The 27,412-nt window shown below is 46.6% G+C and overlaps 1 protein-coding gene and 1 long non-coding RNA gene across 4 annotated transcripts in view; both read left to right on the forward strand.

The window, feature by feature from the left end:
* The window catches only part of TUFT1 (tuftelin 1), a 53,367-nt gene extending 32,455 nt beyond the window's left edge, over window positions 1-20,912 (forward strand). For 2 of the 3 annotated variants that reach the window (XM_053277728.1, XM_053277730.1), the window contains exons 4-12: window positions 1,364-1,450; window positions 5,956-6,027; window positions 7,816-7,932; window positions 9,413-9,541; window positions 11,719-11,813; window positions 13,680-13,785; window positions 16,384-16,467; window positions 17,932-18,032; window positions 19,074-20,912. In XM_053277728.1, the coding sequence (XP_053133703.1) occupies window positions 1,364-1,450; window positions 5,956-6,027; window positions 7,816-7,932; window positions 9,413-9,541; window positions 11,719-11,813; window positions 13,680-13,785; window positions 16,384-16,467; window positions 17,932-18,032; window positions 19,074-19,137 (855 nt within the window). In that variant the 3' untranslated portion in view covers window positions 19,138-20,912. The remainder of the gene's footprint in view (window positions 1-1,363; window positions 1,451-5,955; window positions 6,028-7,815; window positions 7,933-9,412; window positions 9,542-11,718; window positions 11,814-13,679; window positions 13,786-16,383; window positions 16,468-17,931; window positions 18,033-19,073) is intronic. The other variant, XM_053277729.1, reaches the window with a different exon arrangement.
* LOC128337115 (uncharacterized) overlaps window positions 1-27,412 on the forward strand; it is a 127,688-nt gene that overhangs the window by 46,408 nt on the left and 53,868 nt on the right. The window lies entirely within an intron of this gene.

The raw sequence follows: 27,412 nt of genomic DNA on the forward strand, positions 1-27,412 counted from the left end.
GGTGGTATAGAAATCAAATAAATAATAATAATAATCTGATTGATCTGAGGATTGGCACAAGCGGCACACCTCTGGTCCTTCTGCAGACGTTGGACTGCAGCCCTCCTCACTCCTGATTATTGGCCAGCGAGGCTGAGGATGATGGGAGTTGTAGTCCAAGATCAGCCGGAGAGCCAAAGCTTTTCTTGCAGCGCAGATCTAAGGCCACAGTGGAGGCCTGCAAGCCTGTATGAGAAGACATTGCAGCTCGGGATGTGTGCCATGAAGCCTCAGCAATGTGCATTTGGGGTGGGGCTGTAGGTGGGTGGAAGAGCAGCTGCTTGGCATGCAGAAGGTCCCAGGTTCAAACCCTGGCAGCATCTCCAGGTAGGCCTGGGAAAGGCTTCTGCTTGAATGCTTGGAGAACCTGCTGCCAGTCAGTGCAGGCAAAACTGAGCTAGATGGACCCGTGGTCTGACTCAGTAGACAGCAGCTTCGTATGCATGGGTTCCTCAGCCCTATGTGAAAAGAGTTTTCCGGGGGTAGGAAGCTTATGGGGGGTTGAAAGCCCACTGACTTAAGAAAATGTAATGAAATACACTGTCCTGCTTCGATCCACTTCACTTGGGGCTGCCTTTAAAGACCACATTCTGAGTGCCAGTTGTGTCGGTCTGTGGCCTCCAGTGGGTCAGAGCATCCTGCCCTGAATTTGATCCACTTTCACTGATTACCTCTAGCCTTTGGGCTCAGTTTTTAAGTGTGGCTGATCGCCCTGAAAACCTTAGGGCCAGATTGCCTGATGGGCTGCCCTTGCCTGTTTCGAACCGGCTCCTGTCTCCAGATTTGCTGCTGAGGCTCTGGTAGCCTCAGGGCTGGCAGGTGACCGAACGGGGCCTTCTCCTTGGTAGCCCCGTGATTGTGGAACTGCTTCCCCAGTTAAATTAGACTGACTTCTTTGGATGGTGGCCGAAGACCATTGTGTTCCTGGAAGCCTTATTTTAATTCTGTTACAGGGCTGCATAACTTTGATCCTCCAGCAGATGGGACTGCAATGCCCATCATCCCCAGCGACAATGGCCAGTCGTTGGGAATGATGGGAGTTGTAGTCCAGCAGCTGAAGGGCTGAAGTTGTGCCGACCTGCTCTCTTGACAGATGTTAGATTGCTGCTGCTTCAGCATGGATTTTTGTGGTGTTTTCAGTGGGCCTTACTCCTGAGTAAGTGAGCATAGGATTTCAGCCTACAGAGGTTTCTCTGTAACCGTTGCTGGAGTGTAGATATGGGTCTCTGTCTTCTTATCTTTTGTGTGTGTGTGACACTGTCATATCTGGGCAGCTTGCTCATCGTGGGCGTTGTGGTTTCTGCTTTCCTCCTCTCTGACTCAGGTGTACCTAAAAGCACGGGCCGACGACAGAGCCAGACACGAAAAGAGCCTCCATCAGCTGAAAAGTGACAGCTCTCATCTCCAAGAGGTAATTAGCAGCTTTGGGGGAGGATTTCTGCTGGCAGCCAGACAGAAGCGAATGGCCCAAAGCCTTAAAACGGAAAATGCAAAACTCAGTATGACCCATGACTGGCTCTGGTAAGAAGCAAGATGGGGCATTTTTTGGGGGGTGTAAAAGCTCAATAAGTGGGTAGTGGGAGAAACGGTTGAAATTCAGAACCAGAGAGAAATCCATTGTGGTGAGGGGTTTGGCACGAACAGACCAGAAGGGAATATCTTGTTGCTAAAAACCACTGCTTAGTAGTGTTGGCTCATTTAGGGAAAAGACCAGAAAGCCGCAGTAGAGCCGTACTTTCATTGTGATGTGTAATTGGTCCTTAAAGTAGCGAGCAAGCTTTTGAGTTTAATAGAACTCTTCTTCAGGCTGGATATGGAATAGAACTGGGTAGGGGGAGAAATCTGAGCCTGATAAAGTTTTACAATTAGACTCTGCTATGTGTGTGATGGATTTCAGGCCGTGCTGTCGGCAGCTAGGATAAAGCATCCATGATGATGGTTCTTACATATTTTTGAAAACTTAAAATTCTGTCAGTTTATTTTTACACTTATATCCCACTCTTCCTCCAAGGAGCCCAGAGGAGTGTACATAGTTAGGCTTATTCTCACAACTCCTCTCTGAGGTAGGTTGGGCTGAGAGAGACGTGACTGGCCCAGAGTCACCCAGCGGATTACATGGTTGAATGGGGATTTGAACTCGGGTCTCCCTGGTTCGAGTCCAGCACTCTAACCACTACACCACAGAGCAGAACACTCGAGTGTGAAGTATAGAGCAGAAGTAAAGAGTACCATATTTCTCTTTATGTTAGGAAATCTGGAAATTTGTTTTTTATATACTGCTTTTCAACAAAAAATTGCCAAAACTGATTTACAAAGGAAAAAGAATAATAGGGACTGAGTGTCTCCCTGTCTCCAAAGAGCTCGCAATCTGAAAAGAAACAATTTTAGGTGATGCACCTGGTAAAGAGTAAGTAGAAGCCAAACAGGTTAGTATATGCTAGGAACACAGGAAGCTGCCATATACTGAGTCAGACCATTGGTCCATCTAGCTCAGTATTGTCTTCACAGACTGGCAGTGGCTTCTCCAAGGTTGCAGGCAGGGATCTCTCTTAGCCTTGTCTTGAAGATGCTGCAAGAGAGGGAACTTGGAACCTTCTGTACACTAGCATGCAGATGCTCTTCCCAGGCCCACTTCCTGAGGGGAATATCGTACAAAGTGCTCACATGTAGTCTCCCATTCAAATAAAAACCAGGGCAGACTCTGCTTAGCAAAGGGGACAAATCATGCTTGCTACCACAAGACCAGCTCTTCTCCCATTGTGGTTGGAGGGCATGCAGCTCCCTACCTTATTTTATTTATTTATTCAAAAAATTCATTTCATTTCACTTCATACCCCGCCTCTCCAGTGCACTACTGCTTGGGGTGGCTCACAACAATAAGATAGATCAGGGTTTCTTAACCTTGGGCCCACTGATGATGTTGGACTACAACTCCCAGAATCCCCAGCCACAAAGGCCATGTCTGGGGATTCTGGGAGTTGTAGTCCCAACAACTTCTAGGGGCCCAAGGTTAAGAAATCCTGAGAAAGATAAAAGATACAATAAAAGTAATAAAATTAACTAAATTAAACAAAAAAGTTGTCAGATTAAAACCACAATCATTATTAGGTTCAAATTAAAGGTTCTTTTAAAAGCTAAAAACTGAAAATTATAAAAAGCGAAAGAACCTACCAGATATAACAAAAAAAAAGAGGGAGCATTAAAAAGCCTCCTTTAAAAGGTGTGTTTTAAGATGTTTTTTTAAAAAACACTGAGTGAGGGAGCATGGCGAAGCTCTTTGGGGAGGGCGTTCGAAAGCCGAGGGGCCACCACCGAGAAGGCCCTGTCTCTAGTCCCCGCCCACTGGATCTCTGTTAATGGCGGGGCCATGAACAGGGCCTGAGATGATGAGCAGAGGACCCTGGCAGGTTTATGTGGGCGAATGCGGTCCGACAGGTACCCCAGCCCTAAGCCGTGTAGGGTAAGCCCCATCTTCACGTGGCAGAAGACAATGTTTCTCCGGTCTTAAGGCATTAAGAGACCCTAACTTTAAACGAAGCTTTTGGCAGAGCTCTCCCTCATGGTCACCTGGAGTGACTTCTTAGCCTGCTGTAGGCGATTGGGCAAGGGCAGCCTCCAAGCCCTGCTGAAATGTCCCCATGGGAACGTCTGGCAGTTGGGAAGGCTCAGCCAAGTTGCCAATGGAGGCTTTTGTGTTCCGAAACGTCTGTGTTCAGACTTGGGTTTTTTGTTTTTTGTTTTTTTTAAAAGCCTCCGCCCCGGCTGGCACCAAACTTTGCTGACTCACCCCCTTGAAGACCTGCAGAACTCAAGTTTGCAATTGTTCTGCTATCTGGGAGGAATCTGTAGGGAATCGTCCCCTTTCTGTGTCTTTTTCTCAGCCAAGCTGCCAAGTATGTGCCACACCCAATCATGCCGTGAGCGCCTTGCCTTCTGTTGTTGGCGGCTTCTCTCGGAGGCCCTGCTTTCTGCCCCTTGCGGTTCCCTTTTGCTCCTATCCCGGAAGGCTCCCAATCTCTGTCTCTTGTTACCTGTGTCGTAGAGCAGAGCTTCCCTGCCGGGGACCCACAAATTCTGATCCTTTGATGGCCCGTAGGAGAGAAGCAGATCTCTGGTCATTTGCTCTGGGATCTGGGGACAGTAAGCTGGAGCTGGTTTCTGGGTTGGCTTATTTTTCTCTCCCCTTCCTGCTTCTATTGCGTCTTAGCTCAGCGACAATGTAGACCGGGGTTGCGGTGGGGGGGAGGGTTGTGGGGTTGGGAAGGCAACTCTGCACAGGGGGCTATGAGGAAGGGGACTTAAAATGGACTTGGTAGGGGAGAATTGGAACCAACCCTTTATTTAGCAGAGAATTCCATCTGGATGAGAACAGAGCTTAGGGCGGAGATCTGGAGATCTCCTCCCTAAACTTAAGGTGCCAAAAAAGCAAAGCTTTATTTGAAGAAGCTACAGACTTAGCTATGAAACCCTGTGCTGGCTGCCTCCGTGGTGGAAGGAAGAAGGAACCGCGAGAACAAAGGAAGAGTGTCCTAAGAGTATCAGCCTACCCGTCAGAAGAGACTTGGAGCACAGATACAGAAACAAGAGAGAACTGGGAGAGGAGAGCTGGTCTGGTGGTCGCAAGCATGACCTGTCTCCTTAGCTAAGCAGGGTCCACCCTGGTTGCATTTGAATGGGTGACTTGATGTGTGATCACTGGAGCCACTCTGGGAAGAGCATCTAGGTTCCAAGTTCCCTCCCTGGCAGCGTCTCCAAGATAGGGCTGAGAGAGATTCCTGCCTGCAACCTTGGAGAAGTCGCTGCCAGTCTGGGAAGACAAGACTGAGCTAGATGGACCAGTGGTCTGACTCAGTATATGGCAGCTTCCTATGTTCCTAACAAGGGGGCAGATTCTCTACCTCTACAGGCCCTAGCAGACAATAAGAAGGCTTGGTGTTGAGAGTCAATGCCGGTGGAGCCACATCTCCCACAGTCTTGCTGTGCCAGGTGCTGGCATAAAGCACTGGGCAGGGCTGTTGCCCTCATGACCTGCTTGTGGGCTTCCTAGAGGCCTCTGGTTGGTCATTGCAGGAGGGCAAGTTCCTAGGAGAAATGAGCCTTTCGTCTGACCCAGCAGGGCTGCCTTCTTATTAACCTTGACAGGAATGGAGCCTCCATGCTCAGAAGCAGTCTACTTCTGGGTGCCAGCTGCTTGGGGCAAAGAGAGGGAAAGCAGGCAGTTGTTGTCTCAATTGTAAGCCCTCTTGAGAGCTGGTCTTGTGGTAGCAAGCATGACTTGTCCTCTTGGCCAAGCAGGGTCTGCTCTGGTTTCCATTTGGATGGGCATCTGTGTGTGAGCACTGTAAGATATTCCCCTCAGGGGATGGGGCTGCTCTGGGAAGAGCACCTGCTTGCACGCAGAAGGTCCCAAATTCCCTCCCTGGCGGCTTCTCCAGGTAAGGCTGAGAGAGACTCCTGCCTGCAACCTTGGAGAAGCCGCTGCCAGTCTGGGTAGGCAATACTGAGCTAGACGATCAAAGGGTCTGACTCAGTATACGGCAGCTTCCTATGTTCCTATGAGTGCGCTGGCAGAAAGGCTGTGTGCATATGTAGAGCCAGTGTGGTGGAATTCCCATTCAGCCATGAAACTCCCTGGGAGATGGGCCCAGTCGCTTCTCTCTCAGCCTAACCTACCTTGCAAGGTATATATAAGGTAACCATAACCATGTGCTCCTTGGAGGAAAAGCAGGATATAAATGTAGTAAAGGAAACCCCAAAATAAATGTGCAAGAATAATTTTGATAGAGAGCAGAGATTTCCTCCACACACAGACATACAGATAACAGCCTCCAGTGGCCAGGTTCTGCCTGTCACGAGAGAGGTCTTGCATCCTCTTGAGAGCACTCACGATTGTTTCTCTCTTTGTCTGAAACGCAGCTACCGTCGGAAAAAACGAATGGCGTCCATCCATACAGAACTGCCTCCTACCGAAGCATGTCCGTAAGCCAGGCACGTGCAAAGATTGGGGTGTGGGGCTGGAGTGGTGATGTCTGGCGGCTGGAAAGAAACCCGGTTTTTGAGAATGAGCTTGCGCTGTTCAGTTCGGCATCCCATCCACCACAGAGTGGGGAGGGGCCACACAATGGAGAATTTTTGTCCCAGCCTTCTCCTGGTGTAAGAGAAGACCTCACGTACACGCTCCTGATCAGTGTGTGTGTTTGTTTATATGGGGAAGTTCGGAGAGAGTGGAATTGCAGAAGAAAAGTGAGGTGAGGTTGAGTCAGTGCTTCCCTCCCACTGGTGGTTTCTCGACCACATGTTTTGCACACCAGCAGCATGTGCAGGACTGAAAGTTCAAAATCAGAATTCAATTTTCTTTGTTAGGTCTTTGACCAGCAAATTAGAAATACAAAATACGCTATAGAGGTGGACCTCGTTATCCATGGGGGTTCTGTTCCCGCAGATTACCGCTGGTAACGAAACCGCGGATAATGAGTAATTGAGTCTATGGGTTAGTTTCCCAGACTAAAAAAAAAGTCATCACAATGGGCCAAATAAAGTGCCCTCCGTGGGTCTCCTGACATCCACAAATGCCCCATTTTTTTTGGTGAAAATGAGCCACAAAATGGCTCCCGTGGACAAAATGGCAGCCGGAAGTGACCTCTGCAGTCACTTCCAGCCCTCGGGGAACCACCGATATGTGATTTTTTTATCCATGGATATTGAAATCGGGTGTCAATTACACACCCAGGAATATGTGAAACCATGGATACAGAATCCGCATATAACATGGTTCTTATGTAGAACCTTGTTACGAGGTTCTTCTAACAAGGTCGTTATGTAGTAATAACTACTACATATCGTATATTCTAAGTAGCACCTCTTGCTATAAACTCTAGCTTCTAAGACGAACTATCTCAAACTTAAATCTAATTTACATATAACAATAGATAGCCACCTTTTCCAAGTTATGAATCAAGATGAATGAGGGTAGCTATTAATCTACAACAAATTCGAATCGCAGCTGCTTAGGTCTTGGCTACATTATATGTAATATTAGATTGCTCATCTGATAAAAGAAATGGAACCTAAAATTCAACCACTCATCCTGGCAATTTAGATGATAAAGGAGAAAACAGAGGTTCGCAGTTCTTGAGAACCGCTGCAGTACAATGAAACATGATCTACGTTTCCTCATCACCTGAGCGTCAAGGGCAAAAGTGTTCTCGATGAGGGATTTCCCCAATGCAGAGGGAAGTGCATCAAGGCACGCTAGCCAAAATGCTCTGTGGTCAGGATTATAAGTGATGTAAAGTCATTGGGAAGGCCACCAAATGGCGCAGCGGGGAAGTAACTTCCCCGCCCTGAGCCATTTTTGGAAGGGCGGGATATGAATCAAAGAAATAAATAATAGAATAAAGCTTGCCTAGGGAGCGAGAGGTTGCTGGTTTGAATCCCCGCTGGGCAGCAGTGATCTAGGAAGATGCTGTGAAAGGCATTATCTCATACTGCGCGGGAGATGGCAACAGTAAACCCCTCCTGTATTCTACCAAATAAAACCACATGGCTCTGTGGTTGCCAGGAGTCGACACCAATTCGAAAGCACAACTGTATAAAGTAATCAGGGGTTGGGACGTTTGATGTTTAGCCTCTGAATTTGTTCTGCCCCGAGTTCCAGTTTCCTTCATCTGCTAGCTTCTGGGATTCACAGAGTAGCCTCTCTCTGAAACCGTCTGTCCATGCGATGTCCGTTTCTAAGCACTGATCAGACTGCCCTCCCCTCTGTGTCACTGGCAGGAGGAGCCGACCTATCCGAGCGAAGACATCACGATCATGCGCGAGACAACCAAGCGGCTCTTCTCGAAGCTCCAGGAGGCCGAGAAGCGACACCAGTCAGACAGAGCCGCCTATGAGGTCAGCCCGGGGTGCTAACTGGGCTTCAACGGTGGTTTCATTTGGATTAATTTGCCACTGGCTTATTCGGTCAGGTGCCCTCATATTATTGTTTTATTTATTTATTTATTTCATTTAAAACATTTATACCCCGCCCCTCCATTACATTACTGCTCAGGGTGGCTCACAACACTTACAAAACAGTTACAATATAAAAATCAGACTCATACACTTAACCAAACTAAGCAAGTTGGAAAATCCAAGCGAAAACCACAATCAAAATTAGCTTTTCAAATTCCAAATTAAAATCTTAAAGCTAAAAATGAAGAATTATACCACTGAAACTATCATTGGATGTACATCTGGCCACTTAAGCTCCATGCTTAACCAGCAGTATTGGGGGTGGTGGTGGTTAAAGATGACCCGCCAGTAGTATTATTCCAGGGATTTGGTGTGTGAAATCCTTCCTGTTCTTACACAAAGCAGCTGAGATACAGTCTGCCAGCCAAAGCAAATAAAAGCTTCTTTATGCTTTTGGGGAAATGTCCTCTACAGCAGGGATCCTCAACGTTGGGCCCCCAGATGTTAGTGGACTTCAACTCCCATAATCCCCAGCCCCAGTGGCCTTTGGTTGGGGATTATGGGAGTTGAAGTCCAATCACATCTGGGGGCCCAACGTTGAGGATCCCTGCTCTACAGAACTTTAAAATGTGGACTCCTCCTGTTTCTCCCTGCTCTGCAGTGCGGTGTTTTATACTCCTTAATCCGTTTCACATGGATGTTCTCAGGTTACTGTACTTCTAAACATCCCAGAGGCAATGGCAGCAAAAAGACTCCACCTAAAGATGGTGGCTGAAAGTAATTGCTGCTGCTGTCCCCCAGGGCAGTAGAAAGAGTTGGCTAGAGTGCCGTATTCCCAAGGAAGCATCCTCCTTGGCATTAAATGCAGGAGCCATTGGGGTTACCGTCTTCCCAAAGGTGCCTAGAAACCTGTTTGAAGACATTTTCGGTTTGCATGCTGCCTTTCCTCTGAGGAGCAAGGAACAGAGCCAGAAACTGAGGATTGTCCTGTTCAAGGCCCTCCAGTGGGGACTGGAGTGAAGGCTTCACGTGTCCTTACAAATAGAACGGATATTTATATTCCACTTTTCAACAAAAGGTTCCCAAACATACTTATTTACATAGCTATAAATAAAATGGCTCCCTGTCCCCAAAGGGCTCACAATCTTTTTTTAAAAAAGAAAGAAACCTAAGATAGACACCAGCAACAGCCACTGGAGGGATGCTGTGCTGGGGATGGATAGGGCCGGTTGCTCTCCCGCTGCTCTGCTGTTAGCAGCGGTGGCTGTTGTCCTAGTGCAGCACGGAACATTGGCATCCTACTTGTCGGGGAAGGATCGGAGCGCAGAGAACTCACACCCCCCACGATTCCACATTGCATTTGTATGTGGGGAAAGATGCTCGGCCTTATGGACAATGAGTTTCTTGTCTTGCCTTGCAGACATCCATCTCCCACTACCGGCGGGAAGCAGAGCAGTCGGGCACAGCGCTCAAGAGGGCGGAGGTGGAGATGGAAGAAAAGGACCTGAAACTGGAGGAATTACAGCGGCTTCTGACGGGGATGGAGAAGGTATGGTCACGTCTGTGGCTTCTGCATCAGCCCCCACTGGCGGATGGGCCAGGAATTTGATGCACCTCCGCCTGAATCACAGTATAGTTTTATATTTAAAGTATCTTTATGGAATATATAAGAGAACCATTTGGCAGATTTAAAACCATCGAATCCAAAGGGAACACGCAGCCAAGAAGACCACAGTTCCAAAACTGAAGTTGCAGTGATAGAGTGAGGGCGTCTAGTTTAGAAGATGTAATTGTACAGCGTGCATTGAGTTTAAAAAAACAACACTTCAGAATATGCAGGTGCTTTGCATGTACTGTTAACAACATCCCAATAAGGTGGGCTGGTATTTAAAATTCCCGTATTGTACATGAGAGCTTGGGAGGGACCAACAGCAAGAGAGAAGGGTTTTTTTGGGTTTGGGTTTTCTTAAGAGCAGTCTGAGTTTTATTTATTTGATTGATTAATTGATTTCTGTAGGTGGCTCAGGGCGGTTTACATTAACATCAAAACAATTAAAATCAATTAAAAGTCAAAAATAAAAAACTATAAAAACCATATAAAGCCTGTTAACAGTTAAAAAACATTTAAATCAGTTTTAAAACTCTGGAAAACTGAGCCAAACATTTACAGCTTAAAAATAGCAAGTTTGTGGGAGTGGCCGGGCCAGAGCCGAGAATTTGCTGGTTTACAGCTTAGGTGCTCAGCCATGGAGCAAAGGAAGCTGCCATCCACTGAGCCAGGCCCTTGGTCCACCTAGCTCAGTGTCGTCTACACTGACTGGCAGCGTCTCTTCAGTGTCTCAGGCAGGGGTCTTTCCCAGCCCGACCTGGAGATGCTGGCAGGGATTTATTTATTTATTTAACATATTTATATAATTGTAAACTGCCCAAAAATTTTGGGTTGGTATAGAAATATGTTAGATAGATAGAGAAGTAAATAAATATACTTCCCAAAGCTTATGTCTGTGGGCGGATTGAAGCTGGGTCCTCCTGCATTTCAGCCTCATTTTCCCCACAGTGCTGCAGCAGCTCAGATGATCCAGTGTGGAGGAGAGGGGGCGAAACGACCCACTTCCTCCAAGTGATGCCCAACGTTATAAACACGCTGCTCTCCCTCCCGTTCATTTCTTTTTCTAAAAACGAAAAAGCCCCCAGTGTCTTAGCCTTCCCTTGCAGAGAAGGTGCTCAGATCACTTCGGTTCCTGCACCTTTCCTGGCTCTGCAATCATCAAAGGATCATTTGATTCTTGGGGCCACAGGATACAGCATCCCAAAGGTGGCTGCACTCTAAATGTAGTATGCAACCTCCGAATTGCCACTTCTAATGGGAGGAGAGCTGGTCTCGTGGTTGCAAGCATGACTTGTCCCCTTAGCTAAGCAGGGTCTGCCCTGGTTGCATATGAATGGGAGACTCCATGCATGAGCAGTATTAAGATATTCCCCTCAGGGGATGGGGCTACTCCGGGAAGAGTGTCTGAGGTTCCAAGCAGTGTTCCCTCTTAACAGGGATTCCTGGATGTTTGCTTATTATTTTATTTATTTAACATATTTTTATACCGCATACCGAAGATAAAAACAAAAGTAAAACACTAGTTAAAAACAAAAACAAGGAATTTAAAACACCACAATTTAGAATTTTTAAAACAATATTCTAAAAACAATATTAAAACAATCAAAGCAATATCAGTTAAAAGCCTGGGTGAACAGATGTGTCTTTAAAGGCTTTTTAAAATTTGTCAGAGATGGGGAGGCTCTCATTTCACTAGGGAGCACATTCCAAAGCCTACATGAGTTGTTGTTGCCTGCAACTCCCAGAATCCCCAGCTGTGATGGCTCTGCTTGGGGGACTCTGGGAATTGTAGTCAACAACATCTGGGAATCCCTGTTGGAGGGAATATTGGTTCCAAGTTCCTTCCCTGGCAGCATCGCCAAGATAGGGCTAAGGTAGACTCCGGCCAGCAACCTTGGAGAAGCCGCTGCCAGTCTGTGCGGACAGTACTGAGCTGGATGGACCAGACTCAGTATGTGGCAGCTTGCTATGTAACCCTGAGCCCCAGAAGTACAGTCAGCCCCTTGGCCTCCTCGGTTGCTCCCTTGCCCAAGCGGGCTGCATCTGGAGCCGTTCCTTTGCTGTCACCAGCTCTTCTGGCAGCTGCCTCAACCCGTTTGCCCTCCTCTCCTCCTTAGGAGCACCAGGCCCTGCTGCAGAAGATGAAAGACGGCGAGTTGGAGCTGGAGGCCCTGAGGGATCTTGAGAGAGACAAGCTGGCTGAACAGGAAAGGTGAGGAGATGTTTGTCAAGACGGTGTGACGGCTGCCGCCCGGGGCGTGCCGATGGTTTTGCTCAGTAAACCCAGCCACCCTTCGCGATGGTTGGCAGGTGCATGGATTCCTGCTTCCCCCGAGAGGGTTATAAGATATGCATTGGCACTGCAGAAACGTAAAGCTGCGTCCATCTTCTGCAGCAGTTCTAAATCGGCTCTCCTCCAGTTTTGGGAAGTAGTTCTACAGTGGTGCAGCAGGGAAACGGCTTGACTAGCAAGCCAGAGGTTGCTGGTTCGAATCCCTGCTGGGATGTCCCCCAGACTATGGGAAACAGCTGTATCGGGCAGCAGCGATCTAGGAAGGTGCTGAAAGGCATCATCTCAGACTGCGTGGGAGGAGGCAATGGTCAACCCCTCCTGTATTCTACCAAAGACAACCACAAGGCTCTGTGGGTGCCAGGAGTCGACACCGACTCGAAGGCACACTTTACCTTTAAAGTGGGGGTTGACTAGGATTGGAGAGATCTGAGTTCAAATCCCTCCCCATTCAGCAGTGTAGCTCAGGGGATGAATGTGGGCCTGTCGCTTTCTCTCCTCCCAGCCCACTTCACAGTATTTTTGTCAGGATAAAAAAAGCGGGAAGCAGCAACTTTTGAGCCACCCTGTGCTCCTAGGAGGAAGGGAAGGATCTTAATGTCAAACACACGTCTGTATGTAAGATCCATATTCCTGGTAGCTACTAGACACATGCACTCTGATAATAAGCATGTAAATAGGGAAGCAAATTTAAAGGGATGTTGCAGTGAAGCCACATAATGGCACAGCAGGGAAGTAACTTGCCTAGTGAGCCAGAGGTTGCCGGTTCGAATCCCTGCTGGTAGGTTTCCCAGACTATGGGAAACACCTCTATCGGGCAGCAGCGATAAGGTGCTGAAAGATATCATCTCACACTGCGTGGAAGGAGGCAATGGTCAATCCCTCCTGGATTCTACCAAAAGAAAACCACAGGGCTCTGTGGTCACCAGGAGTCAACACCGACTCGACGGCACAACTTTACCTTTACCTACAATGACTACCAGACAAGGAGGAGTTTTTGGCTGCTAACTGATCTTCATTTGACTGATTTCCTGATAACTGAGCCCCTTTGAATGTGGTGACACTCTTATATTTCTTGTGTTTTTGTTTTTATCTTGCCCAGAGACATAGGTTTTGTGCGGTATAAGAATATGTTGAATGAATAAATAAATATTTAGCAAAAGGGGAGCAGCTGTCTCTGTCCATCCCCAGCACAGCATCCCTCCAGTGGCTGTTGCTGGTGTCTGCCTTGTGCTTATCTTTAGACTGGGAGCCCTCTGTGGACAGGAACTAGCCCCCCTGCTAACTTGGCAAAGAGGCACCTTTTAACGTGGTGATTCTCTTTATTTAGCAGGGGGAGAGTAACCGGCCCTCTCCACTCCCAACACGGCATCCCACCAGTGACTGTGGCTGGTGTCTATCTTGTGTTTCTTTTTAGATTGTGAGCCCTTTGGGGACAGAGATCCATCTTATTTATTTGTTATTTCTCTGTGTAAACTGCCCGGAGCCATTTTTGGAAGGGAGGTATAGAAATCAAATAAATAATAAATAAATAATAATAAATACTACATACTTCAGTTTCTCTTTCACAACAACCCTGTGAAGTAGGTGAGGCTGAGAGAGAAGTGACTGGCCCGGAGTCACCCAGCAAGTCTCATGGCTGAAGGGGGATTTGAACTCGGGTCTCCCCGGTCCTAGTCCAGCACTCTGGCCACTACACCACGCTGGCTCCTTTTACGCCTGTAGTGAAATGTGACCAGCAGCAGCAGCAGCTTGAACCCACGGGCTCTTTCCTTTCCCCATCCCCAGGTCAGCCAAACTAGAGAAGGAGGTTGCCACCTTGCGGGAGAAAATCCACCACCTGGATGACATGCTGAAGAGCCAGCAACGCAAAGTCCGGCAGATGATTGAGCAGGTGGGTGTTGGCTTTGCCCCGTAGTAGGGAAGGGTCGTGGCTCAGCGGTGGAGCCCCTACTTTGCGCGCAGAAGCTCCCAGGTTCATTCCCTGGCAGCATCTCCAGGTAGGCTGGGAAAGACCCCCTGCCTGGAACCTAGGAGGGTGGCGAGGGCCGCTGCCAGTCAGTGTCTGCGAGGCTGAGCTAGAGAGACCAATGGTCTGACTCGGTATAAGGCAGCTTCCTATGTTCCCAAATACTATAATAATAAACTTTATTAGCTGCCCCATAACAAACTGTTCTCTGGGCGGCTTAACCCTGGAGGGCTGGTGCCAGACACATGGGAAGCTGCCATATACTGAGTCAGACAATCCATCTAGCTCCATATTGTCTACCCAGACTGGCAGCGGCTTCTCCAAGATTGCAGGCAGGAGTCTCTCTTAGCCCTATCTTGGAGATGCTGCCAGGGAGGGAACCTGGAATCTCAGATGCTCTTCCCAGAGAAGCCCCACCCCCCTGAGGGGAATATCTTAACAGCGCTCACATGGAGTCTCCCATTCAAATTCAAACCACGGTGGGCCCTGCTTAGCAAAGGGGACAAGTCATGCTTGCTACCACAAGGCTGGCTCTCCTCCCACATGGACAGTGCAGACAATCTAACTAGAGTTAGACGGAGCAATGGTCTGATCCTGCAGGAAAGCTTTGTGTTCCAACTGTTGGGTAGGGGAAGAGCATCTGCTTTGCATGTTGGAGGAAAGGAGGGGAGGGAAATCCCACCGTGACTGTAGCAAACATACACAAATAATATAAAGCAACCAAACTATGGAAATATATATTAAAGACAATAAACCAATAGTAAAATAATCTCTAATTACTGACACTCATGAACCATAAATCATAAATCCAAGCACAAAATTGGGCAAGAATAATAATATGTACAATAATATTCGAACCATCACATAATACAGAATACAAGAATATAAACATATACAGTAACAGTCCAAAATTTCCCGAGGAGGTGTGACCAGCAAGACAAAATAGGGCTGCTAAATAAATGGGCAAAGTTCAATGTCATCCATACAGTAATGAAAGGTCCAAACTGCAGAAAAGCCGCATCAAACGGAGTCTCAATAAGGTGTGGAAGTCAACATTCACTTGACGTAACCCTCATGCCTTTTCAAGAGAATGCAAACTAAACGTGTAGAGATGTAGCTGAGGGCAAAAGAAAGAGGGGTGCTGGCTTGTAGGAGAATGCTCAGTGCCATCCACACAAGAGTGAAAATTCCCAATAGCAAACCCGCAAATTGCAGAGAACCAGTCGAGCGTGGCTTCAAAAGATGGTGTAAATCACAGATAAAGCCCACTGCATGCCCTGTGGAGGAATGGAAACTAAACAAGTCAAAGTAGAACGGCTATTCCGGATACTCGCCATTTCGCGAGTATCGGCACCTCCTTCATACCGGCACCTCATTCCTAGAGCTAATACTGGGATAATACTGTAAGGCATTATTTAGCATGGGAGACTTGATGTGTGAGTACTGTAAGATCTCCCCCTCAGGGGATGGAGCCGCTCTGGGAAGAGCAGAAGGCTCCAAGTCCCCTCCCTGGCAGCATCTCCAAGACAGGGCTGAGAGAGATTCCTGCCTGCAACCTTGGAGAAGCCGCTGCCAGTCAGTGTAGACAATACTGAGCTAGATAGACCAATGGTCTGACTCAGTATATGGCAGCTTCCTGTGTACGGGCAGCCCTGCTGTCTTGAAGAGCTGTCCGAGCCACAAGGAAGAGAACTGGTCTTGGGGTAGCAAGCATGAATCTCTCCCCTCTCCCTTTGCTAAGCATGGTCTTTCGTCTGAATGGGAGACTACATATGAGCACTGTAAGAGATTCCCCTTAGGGGATGGGGCTGCTCTGGGAAGAGCATCTGAAAGCAGAAGGTTCCATGTTCCCTCCCTGGCAGCATCTCCAAGAGAGGGCTGAGAGAGACTCCTGCCTGCAGCCTTGGAGAAGCCACTGCCATTCTGTGTAGACAGTACTAAGCTAGATGGACCAAGGGTCTGACTCCGTATATGGCAGTTTTCTGTGTTCTGCTATCCTTTTTTCTACAGTTGTCAGGCACTGTGGGAAAGAAGATGCTGGACTGAATGAATGAGTCTTTCAGGGCTCTTCAGGCTTTTTACATTAATATGATTCTGCTATGTCCCAATGTCATGTTGAGGAACATAAGAAGCTGCCATATACTGAGTCAGACCATTGGTCTATCTAGCTCAGGATTGTCCACACAGACTGGCAGCGGCTTCTCCAAGGTTGCAGGCAGGAGTCTCTCTCTGCCCGATCTTGGAGATGCTTCCAGGGAGGGAACTTGGAACCTTCTGCTCTTCCCAGAGTGGCTCCATCCCTTGAGGGGAATATCTTACGGTGCTCACACCTGTAGTCTCCCATTCATATGCAACCAGGGTGGACCCTGCTTAGCTAAGGGGACAAATCATGCTTGCTACACCAGACCAGTTCACCTGTCTTGTGGCTTGCTGTGTTATGACTATTAGTCTGTGTTAGGCTAGTACACTTGGAAGCATCCCATCTAGGCCGTGTTACGGAAGGCGGTGTGTTCTTCCCAACAGCTTCAGAACTCCAAAACTGTGATCCAGTCCAAGGACGCCATTATCCAGGAACTGAAAGAGCGTGTGTCCTACCTGGAAGCTGAGGTATGTGGCAATGCTTTCTTTAAAAACATTCCACTGTTTTCCTGCTCCTCCTCCTCCTCCTTCTTAAACCGTGCTTTCAGAATGGACAAGCCACCTAATGGCGCAGTGGAGAACCAACTTGCCTAGGGAGCAAGAGGCTGTCAGTTTGAATCCCCACTGGTATGTTTCCCAGAGAATGGGGAAACACCTATATCAGGCAGCAGTGATATAGGAAGATGTTGAAAGGCCTCATCTCATACTGCGCGGGAGGAGGCAATGGGAACACCCTCCTAAGAGAACCACAGGGCTCTGTGGGCGCCAGGAGTTGAGACCGACTCGGGTGCAATCTTTCCTTTTTCCTTCAGAACAGACATTGCCTTGGGTGTGTGCTTGTTGGCGGGGCAGCAGGAGTTTGCAGTTCCTCAGCTCTGCTGCCCCCTAACGGGGATTTGTAACACTGCCAGAGGCTGGCTAGATCAAAAGTGTCCTTCCACTTATAGCCCGGACTGCGTCCTCCTTGTGGATTAAAGTTTCGTCTTTCTTATTTCTTTCTTATTTCTTTCTTATTTCTTTCTTATTTCTTCCTTATTCCTTTCTTTCTCTCTTTCTTTCTTTCTCTCTTTCTTTCTTTCTCTCTTTCTTTCTTTCTCTCTTTCTCTCTTTCTTTCTCTGTGTAAACCGCCCTGAGCCATTTTTGGAAGGGCGGTATAGAAATCAAACAAATAAATAAATAATAAAGTGCAAGCATACTGTGCAGATTATTATTAGTATTATGCTGCTTTTAGGCATTTTGCAAATAACATGTGGTCCATCTTGATTTGTTTTACCTTTTATATCCTCCTTTTCCTCTGAGGAGGCCAGAGTGGTGTACATGGTTTTGTTTAGCCTTGCAAGAGCCCTGTGGGGTAGGTTAGGCTGAGAGAGAAATGACTGGCCCAGAGTCCCCCAGTGAGATTCACGGCAGAATGGGGGATTTGAACCCGGGTCTCCCCTGGTGCTGGTCCAACACTTTCACCACTACACCACACTGGCTCTCTTGCCTTGGTTTTCAGACTAAGTTTCTGTTGCTGCTCTTTAAGCTTCTTCCAGCTCAAAGCCATCTTGACTGACCACTATTTATTCATTTTTATTTTATTTATTGTTAAATGTATATACCACCTTTCATTAAAAACAATCCCGAGGCGGTTTACAAAAGCTAAAAAAAATACAGTAAAAATTGTATCTTCCCGAAGAACCTCCCTCTAGCTCCAATGGAGGCCTTTCTCCACGTGCCTCCTCCTTTTGGAGCTAAAGCCTTCCCTCCCGGCTCTTTGGCTCTTTGATTTCACAGCTTCCTTCTCTGACTGAATAATGTGTGTGGTTATTTTGGCAATTCCCAGACTGCAAAAGTGGCCTGTGCTTCTCCTCCCGTCCCCAGCATGTCCCAGAATGTTGTTATGCTTTGATGTTACATTTTGGGGTGTTTTCCTTTTTAATCTTTCTTAGAACCTGGAGATGCATGATCGCATGGAGCATCTCATTGAGAAGCAGATCAACCCCGGGGGCCAGAGCACCAGACCCCGCTCCAAATCCGAGTATGTCAGCAGGTGAGCTGCAGAAGGTTCCAAGTTCCCTCCTTGGCAGCATTTCCAAGATAGGGCTGAGAGAGACTCCTGCCTGTAATCTTGGAGAAGCCGCTGCCAATCTATGTAGACAATCCTGAGCTAGATGGATCAAGGATCTGACTCGGTAGAAGGCAGCTTCATAAATGCATCTGTTCAAGAAACTGATTTTTATTTTTCGGTGTAAGGCTACACCTTAATTGCACCCTTCCTCAGGAACTCAAGGATGTGTCTGTGACTTTCTCCCCCTTTATTTTAGCTTCACAATAGCCCTGCGAGGTAGGTTAGGCGAAGAGCTGATGTGTGGTCCCAGCTCAGCTAGTAAACGTCCTAGCTGAGTTGGGATTTGAACCTCGGTCTCTCTGTTCTGTGCCCAGCACTTGAATCAAGGTGATGCAGCCTGCCTCACCCTTGCAAAGGTGTCGGCAAGATTCGAACTGGCAACCGTAGTGTTAAGAAAGCAGGAAGGGGGCTCTCTAAGCAGTATTGAAGGCACTCTTGGCTGAAGGCCTCCTGAAGAATTTATGACCGAAGCAGGGCTGACCGCTTCCTGGTTTGCAGGCAGATCTCCTAGACTCCGTCTTAGCTCAGCTCAAACAGAAAGAAATGCCATGGCAAGGTGCAAGTCCCGTTGATTGATTGATTGATTGATTGATTTAAATAGCAGTGTGAGCACCATAAGAGATCCCCTTTAGGGGGTGGAGTCGCTCCGGGAAGAGCATCTAGGTTCTGAGTTCCCTCCCTGGCGGCATCTGCAAGAAAGGGCTGAGAAGGATTCCTGCCTGCAACTTTGGAGGAGCCGCTGCCAGTCTGTGAAGACAATCCTGAGCTAGATAGACCAATGATCTGACGGCAGCTTCCTATCTTCCTCTCACCTTGCATCTTGCCCTTAAGAGGGGCACCCTGGGAAGCCCTTGCAATACCACAAAGTCGTGTGACTCTTCGGAAAACAGAACTTGTCCGCCTCTGAATTTACCCTATGCATTAATACCGATTTCTTCTTCTTCTTCTCCTCTCTCCTCCCAGCAAACGGCCCACCAGGTCTTTGGGCCCCAAACCGTTGCCTCTCATCCGAGTGGTAGAGACATGAACTGGCTCTCGCCGCTGCCTCCCCCACAAAGAAGCCCACCATGACTCGCAGAGCCAGCTGCTTTCGCTCCACCACTTCTTGATGTTTTCCCCCAAAGACAAGCGACTCCCCCTGGCATGGTGCAGCGCCACCAGCAGGGTCTCCCTTTTGGCCAAAGAGAAGCCAACAGACTTTGGGACTGTGGGGGCATGAGATTGTACAAAAGAGGGATCCACAACGCTCTTTCCCCAAAGGCTGGGAGAAGAACCCTTTCTCTTAATATCCTTGCAATAAAACTAGCCCGTTAGCGGAACAGTGCCTTTAAGTTTCCCCCTTCCCCTTTGAATTTGGGTAACTTGCTCTGTTTAGTGCAGCAGGGTATAAAATTTGTCCAGAGACAAACGGGTATTCCTGTTGGGGAATACTTTCTCGGGCTTAGTGCTTTCTAAAGGCCTTTTGGACTGGGCCGGAGAGGCAAAGAATTCTCTCTCTCTCTCCCCCAGCCTAGCATTTGTCTGAATCAGTAGTGTGCCCCACATTGCTCTGTGGGTCCCATTTAGAACCCAGCCAGCCGCTATCTGAACTCACCCTGCTTTGGGTTGTGTTTCAGAGTCACACCGGGGTGTCATGGGACTACGGTGCATAGACTAGAACTTAGCATTGTGTATATATGAATGCGACCTTACTGAGGAGTGTACAGAGACAGGCGGGACATTCTGGCTGAATTTTTCAGAGCGAAATTCTGGGGCAGAGGTACCAGGGTGCCCGAGGCAAGCCGATCGCTCTTCAGCTAAAGGATCTCCAATCGCAAAGCCGGCAGAGAACTCTCTTAACCCTGGCGCATCTCCTCTCGTCAGTGCGTATGGTACGAAGCTAGATGGACCAAGGTCTCGATTGAGTTGAAGGTACCTGCATTAGCTTCATGTGCTCCCACTTGACTGTAGCCATGCCCCAAACGAATCCTTCCTTTGAAAAATATCTGGACAGGCAAGCAGCTGTAGAAACAGAAGGCTGAAGAATTGCAGTGTGGTGGGACAGGGAAACGCTTCATTCCTTTCATGTTGCGCCTTTGCAGCTGAGAGAGAGGCTGTGAACGTCTTCACTAAAGATGCTTCAGACCTCTTCAGGGGCTTATATTTATTCTGTAAGTTATTGGGCTAGTCCACATGATCGGAATCCAGACAGCAGGAGGAGGGTCCAGCCAGGGTAAGAGAACTGGGTGTGCCTCTGATTGGCAGTCGTAGGGACCCCAAGATGAAGGGAGGAGGAGGGAGAGCAAGGCAGGAGCCGAATTGGATGGCTTTCCGCCCACCCTCGGTAAAATGTTGGGTAGAAAATCTGAGGACGGCTTGTCCATATGACTCGGCTCCGCCTTGCCTCTGATCACTCTCCCCACCTCTTACCTGGGTTTTTCTCATGTGAACTGGCCTCTTGAATAGCAATAATTGCTTAGGAATAACTACCACGGTGCGTGATCTCAATCGGCCTTGCTGTGTGTGAGGCTGTCTCCTCTGTCCAGGGTTAAGGAATCCCCCCGGTTTATCCAGCATGGCTTGTCTTTTGGTTAACTTTACAGTATCAAAATCTGCGCCTCTTGCATCCACATCAGAGGGCAGGAAAAGCTTTTGGCTTTTTGGATAATTTCTGGCATGCTGAGCGGCATAGCTGTGCGGAAGTGAAAACGAGGGCGTTGTAAAACCAGATGGGAACCCCGTCAGCCTTAAATGTGTCTGGGTCCAAATGTTCTGAATGTACAGTATATAGCTGGTTTAAATAAAATTAAAGTCCAAAAAAAACCCCCTGGTTTTGTCTGTGGATTTTTATCTTGTCTGTATGTGTGTTGTATATCTGCATCTTAGCTGTTCATACCACCACTGTTTACTACGAATAGTAGGGTTAAGTCCTGCAATTTAAGTCCGATTGGCTTAAGGCCTATTCTTATTTTTCCTGATAACACCATCCTGGAGCAAATTAAATCGAGCAAGAGGACTGTGAGGTTGATGGGGAATGTCTGGGAAGAGAATCTGTAGTTTTTGGACACGGTGGTTAAAGCATTGGTTGGTTTTGATTATCATTGTTGAGTGTGTGTGTGTGTGTGTGTGTGTGTGTGTGTGTGTGAAATAAGAAAAAGGGGGAGTGTGTGTGTGTGCGTGTGTGAGAGAGAGAGAGAGAGAGAGAGAAAGAAGGAAAAGGAGAAAACAAGAAAATGAAGGAAAAAACAGAGTCCTCTGTGTGTGTGTATGTGAGAAATAAGGAAAAGGAGAAAATGGAGGAGAAAATGAAGGAAAAAACTGGAGTCCTTAACGTATGTTTGTGTGTGTAAGAGAAAGAAGGAAAGGAAAAAATGAACTTAAAGTGAACACAAATTACCTGCTTCTTGATGTGTCTCTATTCACTGCTGAATAATCATAAGGTGGGACCACACTGTCACTATTACTGAATCCGCTAATCCCATTTAAGTTTTGTGTTTTTGTGTTTTTCAGGCAGGGCTGCGGGGAGTGTGATTTTATCTTAGTTGAAGGTTTTACAGTTTTTGGCGCTCAGCGTCAGGAAGTCCTACCTTGCGGTTGTTGGGATTTAGGTGTACAGTTGTCCCCTGCCAACCGCAAGGGTCCCGTTCCTGTTGAATTCATGGTAGATGAGAAATAGGAAAGCGTTGGAAACTGGGTTAAGGGAACTGCAGTCACAGAAGGGCTGGAAAACAAGGTAAAAAACAAAGAACTGACCCCTGGAAATGACCCTCGCGAACCTTGGAAGTGACCAAAAACCCCGATTTTTTTTTTTTTTTAAGATTGCCAAACTGTAGATACTTGTGTTGCGGTTGGCAAAACTGGTGACAATTTCCTAGTCGTGGATATTCAAATCCATGATTAGGAAACCCATGGTTGGAGAAGGACGACTGTATATACATTGTCTTTGTACTTGCCATGGATGTATTGTATGTATATGTATAGGCTTATAGGGGTAGGGTTTAGAAATGCCCGTCTCAATCATAAGTGCTGTGGACTGATTGATCCGTTCGTATTTCTTAATGGACGCTTGAGATGATTATTTTTTCTGTTAGGATGATCTTTTACTCAGAGTGGGGCTGTTGTTTATGATTTGGTAATAGTTCAGTAATAAACCTTAGTAACTTTGTTCAATAAACCTTACAAGCCTGAGTTTCCCCTCCGTTACACTCTGCTACAGTGGTATGGGTAAGCTCTTCCCCATAGTGTTTAATCAGATTCCCCTTTTCAAAAAGGGATTCAGTAATCCCAAAACCTTTGGTTTGAGATGAGAGTTAAGATGCTTTACATTCTTACTCGTGCTCTAAAAAGAATGGAAATTGCAAGTTAAGGTGCACAACTTAACTTCTGTGCCATATAATGTAACTTCCTGAAGTCACCTGGAAGTGTGTGTATCTTTTTTTTTTTTAAGCAATTTTTAGTTACTGGAGTGGTCGATGCTAGGCTGGCGCCCCCTAGGAATCAGACTGGCTGGAACAGCTTGATTAGCAGGCTGTTCCAGCCAATAAGACCAAGGAAGGAAGCAGTAGGCAAGGAGGAGGGGCAAGAGGGAGCTTTGTGCTTTTTTGGAGGTTTTTCTGGCTGCCTGTACAGGTAAGTTTGAGTTTCATTGTTAGCTTTGTTTGGTGGGAGAGATTCAAGTCCTGGCTTTCTTGCCTTTGAGTACTCTTTTCTATCCCTCTTTCTCCTGCCCCCCGCCTCTCTTCTTCAGTTCTCTGCTTCTGCCTTTTGGCCCCTGATCTTTGCTGCCTCCCCACTTCCTGTTTTCTTCCTCCAAGGAGCCCAGAGCGGTGTACTGCATACTTGAGTTTCTCTTTCGTAACAACCCTGTGAAGTAGGCTAGGCTGAGAGAGAAATGACTGGCCCAGAGTCACCCAGCAAGTCTCATGGCTGGATGGGGATTTGAACTCAGGTCTCCCCGGTCCTAGTCCAGCACTCTAGCCACTACACCACGCTGCCTCCACATGGTTTCTTCAGGAGGGAGAGACCAGATAGGAATGTTCAGTATGCGTGCCATGCTTTTTGATGAACATGACTCCCAAGTTCTAACCACTACACCATGCTGGCTCTTGTTCATTTGATGCCAAAACAAAGGAAATCTGCCCCACCGTACCTCCACCTCTTATATCCACTTCTCACAGCATCATCTCATACTGTGCGGGAAGAGGCAGTGTTCAACCCCTCCTGTATTCTGCCAAAGACAACCACAGGGCTCTGTGGGCGCCAGGAGTCGACACCGACGTGACGGCACACTTTACTTTACTCTACTCCTGAAACAACATCTGCACCAAGTGCTGCTTCCAACCCAATGAAACCCTTGGCCTCCACCTGCACTTCTAACATTCTTTTCTTCATGGGCAATAGACCATGTTAGTAAATAATGCCTTTATCTAGGCTGCCCGGCATGGCTGAACTACCACAAAGTTAATGCTGCATGTGTTGCTGTCTCCAAGTTTTCCCACAATGCCATCATCTCTCCACAAGCCTGACGCCTTCAGTCAGTCACATGAGCCATCGGACAGTGCTGTCATGCCAGCTAAGCTGTGGCAGAGAGTTCCAGTGTCTTGAATCCTATTGCTTTCACATTAGCTCTCCCTCCTGCTACATCCTGCCTCTCCATCCAGAAGTCCAAGCTGAAGAAAAGGGGAACTATTTTGGGGAATTTGTACTACATACAAAATCACTGAAAATTATTTTAAACAATTGGTAGTTCATGGGGATTAATATTAAGGAGCTCTGTTGAATGCTCCATCTGTGTGTGAAAAGCAGGAAACAGAATGGCTCAGTTTTTCTCTGTCTTCAGTGGGACACTATAGCATCAAAACAAAAATCTAAAACTGGCCAGTGAAATGGTATCATTCTGTGCACACAGCTCTAAACACATCAGAATCACTTTTGTTACACTGATTATTGTTGCAGGCTACTTTGGTGGCCGTTGTTCATTGGAAGGTCACGGACACAATGCTGTGGGTATATGCAGGGGTGTAACTGTAATAGGGCAAGGGGAGACAGTTGTTTGGGGGGCCCCCAGAGGCAAGTCACATGACTGACTCCCCCAGCCGCGCACCCGCCCGGGCTTTCTTCAGTTGTATTCATCCTCTGAAATTGCTGTGGGTGTTGAGACCTGGAGCTACCAGAACAGCATGTCTTTCTCTGGGCCCACTCCAACCTTGCTACGCCCCTGGGTAATCTATTTATTTGATTGATTGATTGATTGATTGATATACTGCCCTTCCAGAATGGCTCAGGGCGGTTCACAACATGATAGAAACAATTAAAACAAATTAACAATTAAAATCAAACTATTAAAACACATTAAAACAGCTAAAAGCCCTGAAAATCAGGGCAACAGTTTAAAATAGTTTAAAACAATCATTTAAAACTCTGGAAGGCCAGGCCAAATAAGTACGTTTTAAGTATATGTCATGCATTAAAAGGTAATGTGTGCCATCAAGTCAATTTCAACACCTGGCACCCAGAGAGCCCTGTGGTTTTCTTTTGGTAGAATACAGGAGGGGTTTACCATTGTCTCCCCCCCACGCAATATGAGATGATGCCTTTCAGCACCTTCCTATATCACTGCTGCCCGATATAGTACCAGCGGGGATTCAAACCAGCAACCTTCTGCTTGTTAGTCAAGCATTTCCATGCTGCGCCATTAGGTCGCCTTATGTTGTGCATTATAAGGGTTCAAACCAAGCAGGTTTGTGATGTCACATTTGGGCTTGTCTTTAAATTACATGGGATTGTTAGAAGGTCCTCCACAGTTAGACCAACATAAGATATGTTAACCAAAAAGAAAAAAGAGAGCAAAAAGGAAAAAGAAATGTAATTAACTCTATATGGTTTCTCTGTTACAGCTTATTATTATTAATTATTTATTTTCATTGCTCTCGAGAAAACAAAATGCTGTCAGCTGTACCAGACTAACCACCATGGTTTTGTCTGCAGACACCATGTTTCCTTGGTGGTGGTGGTGGTGTTCGTTCATTCATTCATTCAGTCAGTCGATTTCTATACCACACTTCCAAAAATGGCTCAGGGTGGTTTACAAAGAGAAATAATAAATAAATAAGATGGATCCCTGTCCCCAAAGGGCTCACGGTCTAAAAAGAAAACATAAAATAGACACCAGCAACAGTCACTGGAGGTCCTGTGCTGGGGGGTGGATAGGGCCAGTTACTCTCCCCCTGCTAAATAAAGAGAATCACCACATGAAAAGGTACCTCTTTGCCAAGTTAGCAGTTGCACCATAATGACAAGAGAAGAGGGTGATCCTTCTTTCCGCTCTCCTTGGATATAAGGTAGTTTTGTAAAATGCCTAACTTTTGGTTAATACTTTGAAACTATTGATGGGATGCAGACATCCTTAAAGTTTACCTTTCATATTAAAAATGACGGTGACATTAAAATGGAAATCTGAGTTGAGACATCTAAAACACCAACAAATTTTGGGCAATTAAATGCTACTGGCCAATTCTTTTGCCTACCAATTTTGGGCAATGAAATGCTAACTTAGCTCAGGTTTTAGATTGTGTGGCCAATGTAGTGAGAATGAAAGGAGAGAAGAGAAAAGGAATTGCTCATTCTATATAACATTCTACTCAGAACAAAAGTCACTGGGGCTTCTAAATTCTACTTAATGAAGTGCAAATGTTGGTTTTGTTTGGAATATGTGTTTAACTCAAGGAAACGCAAAAAATGTGCATACAAGTTGGTGGTGGTGGGGAGATTATGTATGTCACTTAAGTGAGAACGGGACATATTGAGGTAATTTGTAAGTATTCTCTACCGCATTCTCCATATGAGGCATAGGTGAGGCTTAAAAAAAACATATGCCTGTATTGCAATCACACATGATACGACTATCGTAATGGTGATGCTTGAAGAATGGCGAGGTCTCTACTGACCCTGCCATTTTCAGCACCAAAATGGGGAGATGTACAATCTATTAGTAGGGGAAATATTTACTTATCAAACACACACACTGTTAGGATTAATAGACCAGTAATTTGTTAGAGAGCTCAGGAGGGGAGATTTCTGCATCTCCCCCATTGGAAGTGCATAGATAAGGGAACACTGCTTTTAACATGGTCCGGAAACATGGAGTTAGAGTTATAAATAAAGTCGTTTTATTTAGGAAATCCATCAGGGAGCTAGATAAGACCTATTGTGCCTCATAGCAAGTTACATACAGGAGGAGGGGAAGGGAGAAAAAAAGATGGAAGTCTCTCTCTTGGATGAGAAGGAACCTGATACTATCAGTCTAACAAAGAGAAAGCAGGGGAGAGGAAGCGTGGTCAGAGGGGACCTACCTGTTTGGCTGGCCTTCCAGGGTTTTTTAATTGTTTTAAAGGGTTTTGAATGTATCGGGGTTTTATAAGGCTTTGAATAGTTTTATTTTTAGCTGCTTTATTGTAGTTTAAAATTTTCATTCCCAATCATTGATTGATTTTAACTGTTTTGTGATATTTGTGAACCGCCCTGAGCTATTCTGTAAGGGCGGTCTAGAAATTGAATGAATGAATAAACAAACAAATAAATGCCCTTCCTGGCTATCTCTACTGATTAGCTTGGCTTGAGCATGGCTATTTAACTTTAAAAGAGTGGCATAATTTCTGAACTCTAATTTCAACTCTCTGCAAAAGTTCAGAGTCCTGTTTTCTACATCTGTAGTTCTGTTTTCCACACCAGATCCAGTTCCATGGTTCTAATCAAGCTCATCTTCTATTAATGAAAGGACTAAGTTCATAAGAGAGCCAGCGTGGTGTAGTGGTTAGAATGCTGGACTAGGACTGGGGAGACCCGAGTTCAAATCCCCATTCAGCCATGAGACTTGTTGGGTGACTCTGGGCCAGTCACTTCTCTCTCAGCCTAACCTACTTCACAGGGTTGTTGTGAGGATAAACCTAAGTATGTAGTACACCGCTCTGGACTCCTTGGAGGAAGAGCGGGATATAAAATGTAAAAATAATAATAATAATAATAATACTTTGGGAAGGACTCGATGTCTGGATAAAACAAACCAATCAATAACACCTGTCTGACAGCAATAATAATAACAGCATCCAGATCAACACTCAGCTTTCAGTTGTTCCATCAACAGTATCAAACTAGGTGTGTTAGGGAAGCATATAGCCCACCTCGGAAGTGATATTCAAAGGATGTTCTCTACTCAGGTACAGAAAATGAAAACCCACAGCTGATGTACACATATCAGGTGATATGAAAGGTCAAGGAATGAGGGAAAGGTTAAGGAATGAGGGTTGGAATCAATCAATATTCCT

Source organism: Hemicordylus capensis, chromosome 14 (genome assembly GCF_027244095.1).
Source record: "Hemicordylus capensis ecotype Gifberg chromosome 14, rHemCap1.1.pri, whole genome shotgun sequence".
NCBI classification, from domain to species: domain Eukaryota; kingdom Metazoa; phylum Chordata; class Lepidosauria; order Squamata; family Cordylidae; genus Hemicordylus; species Hemicordylus capensis.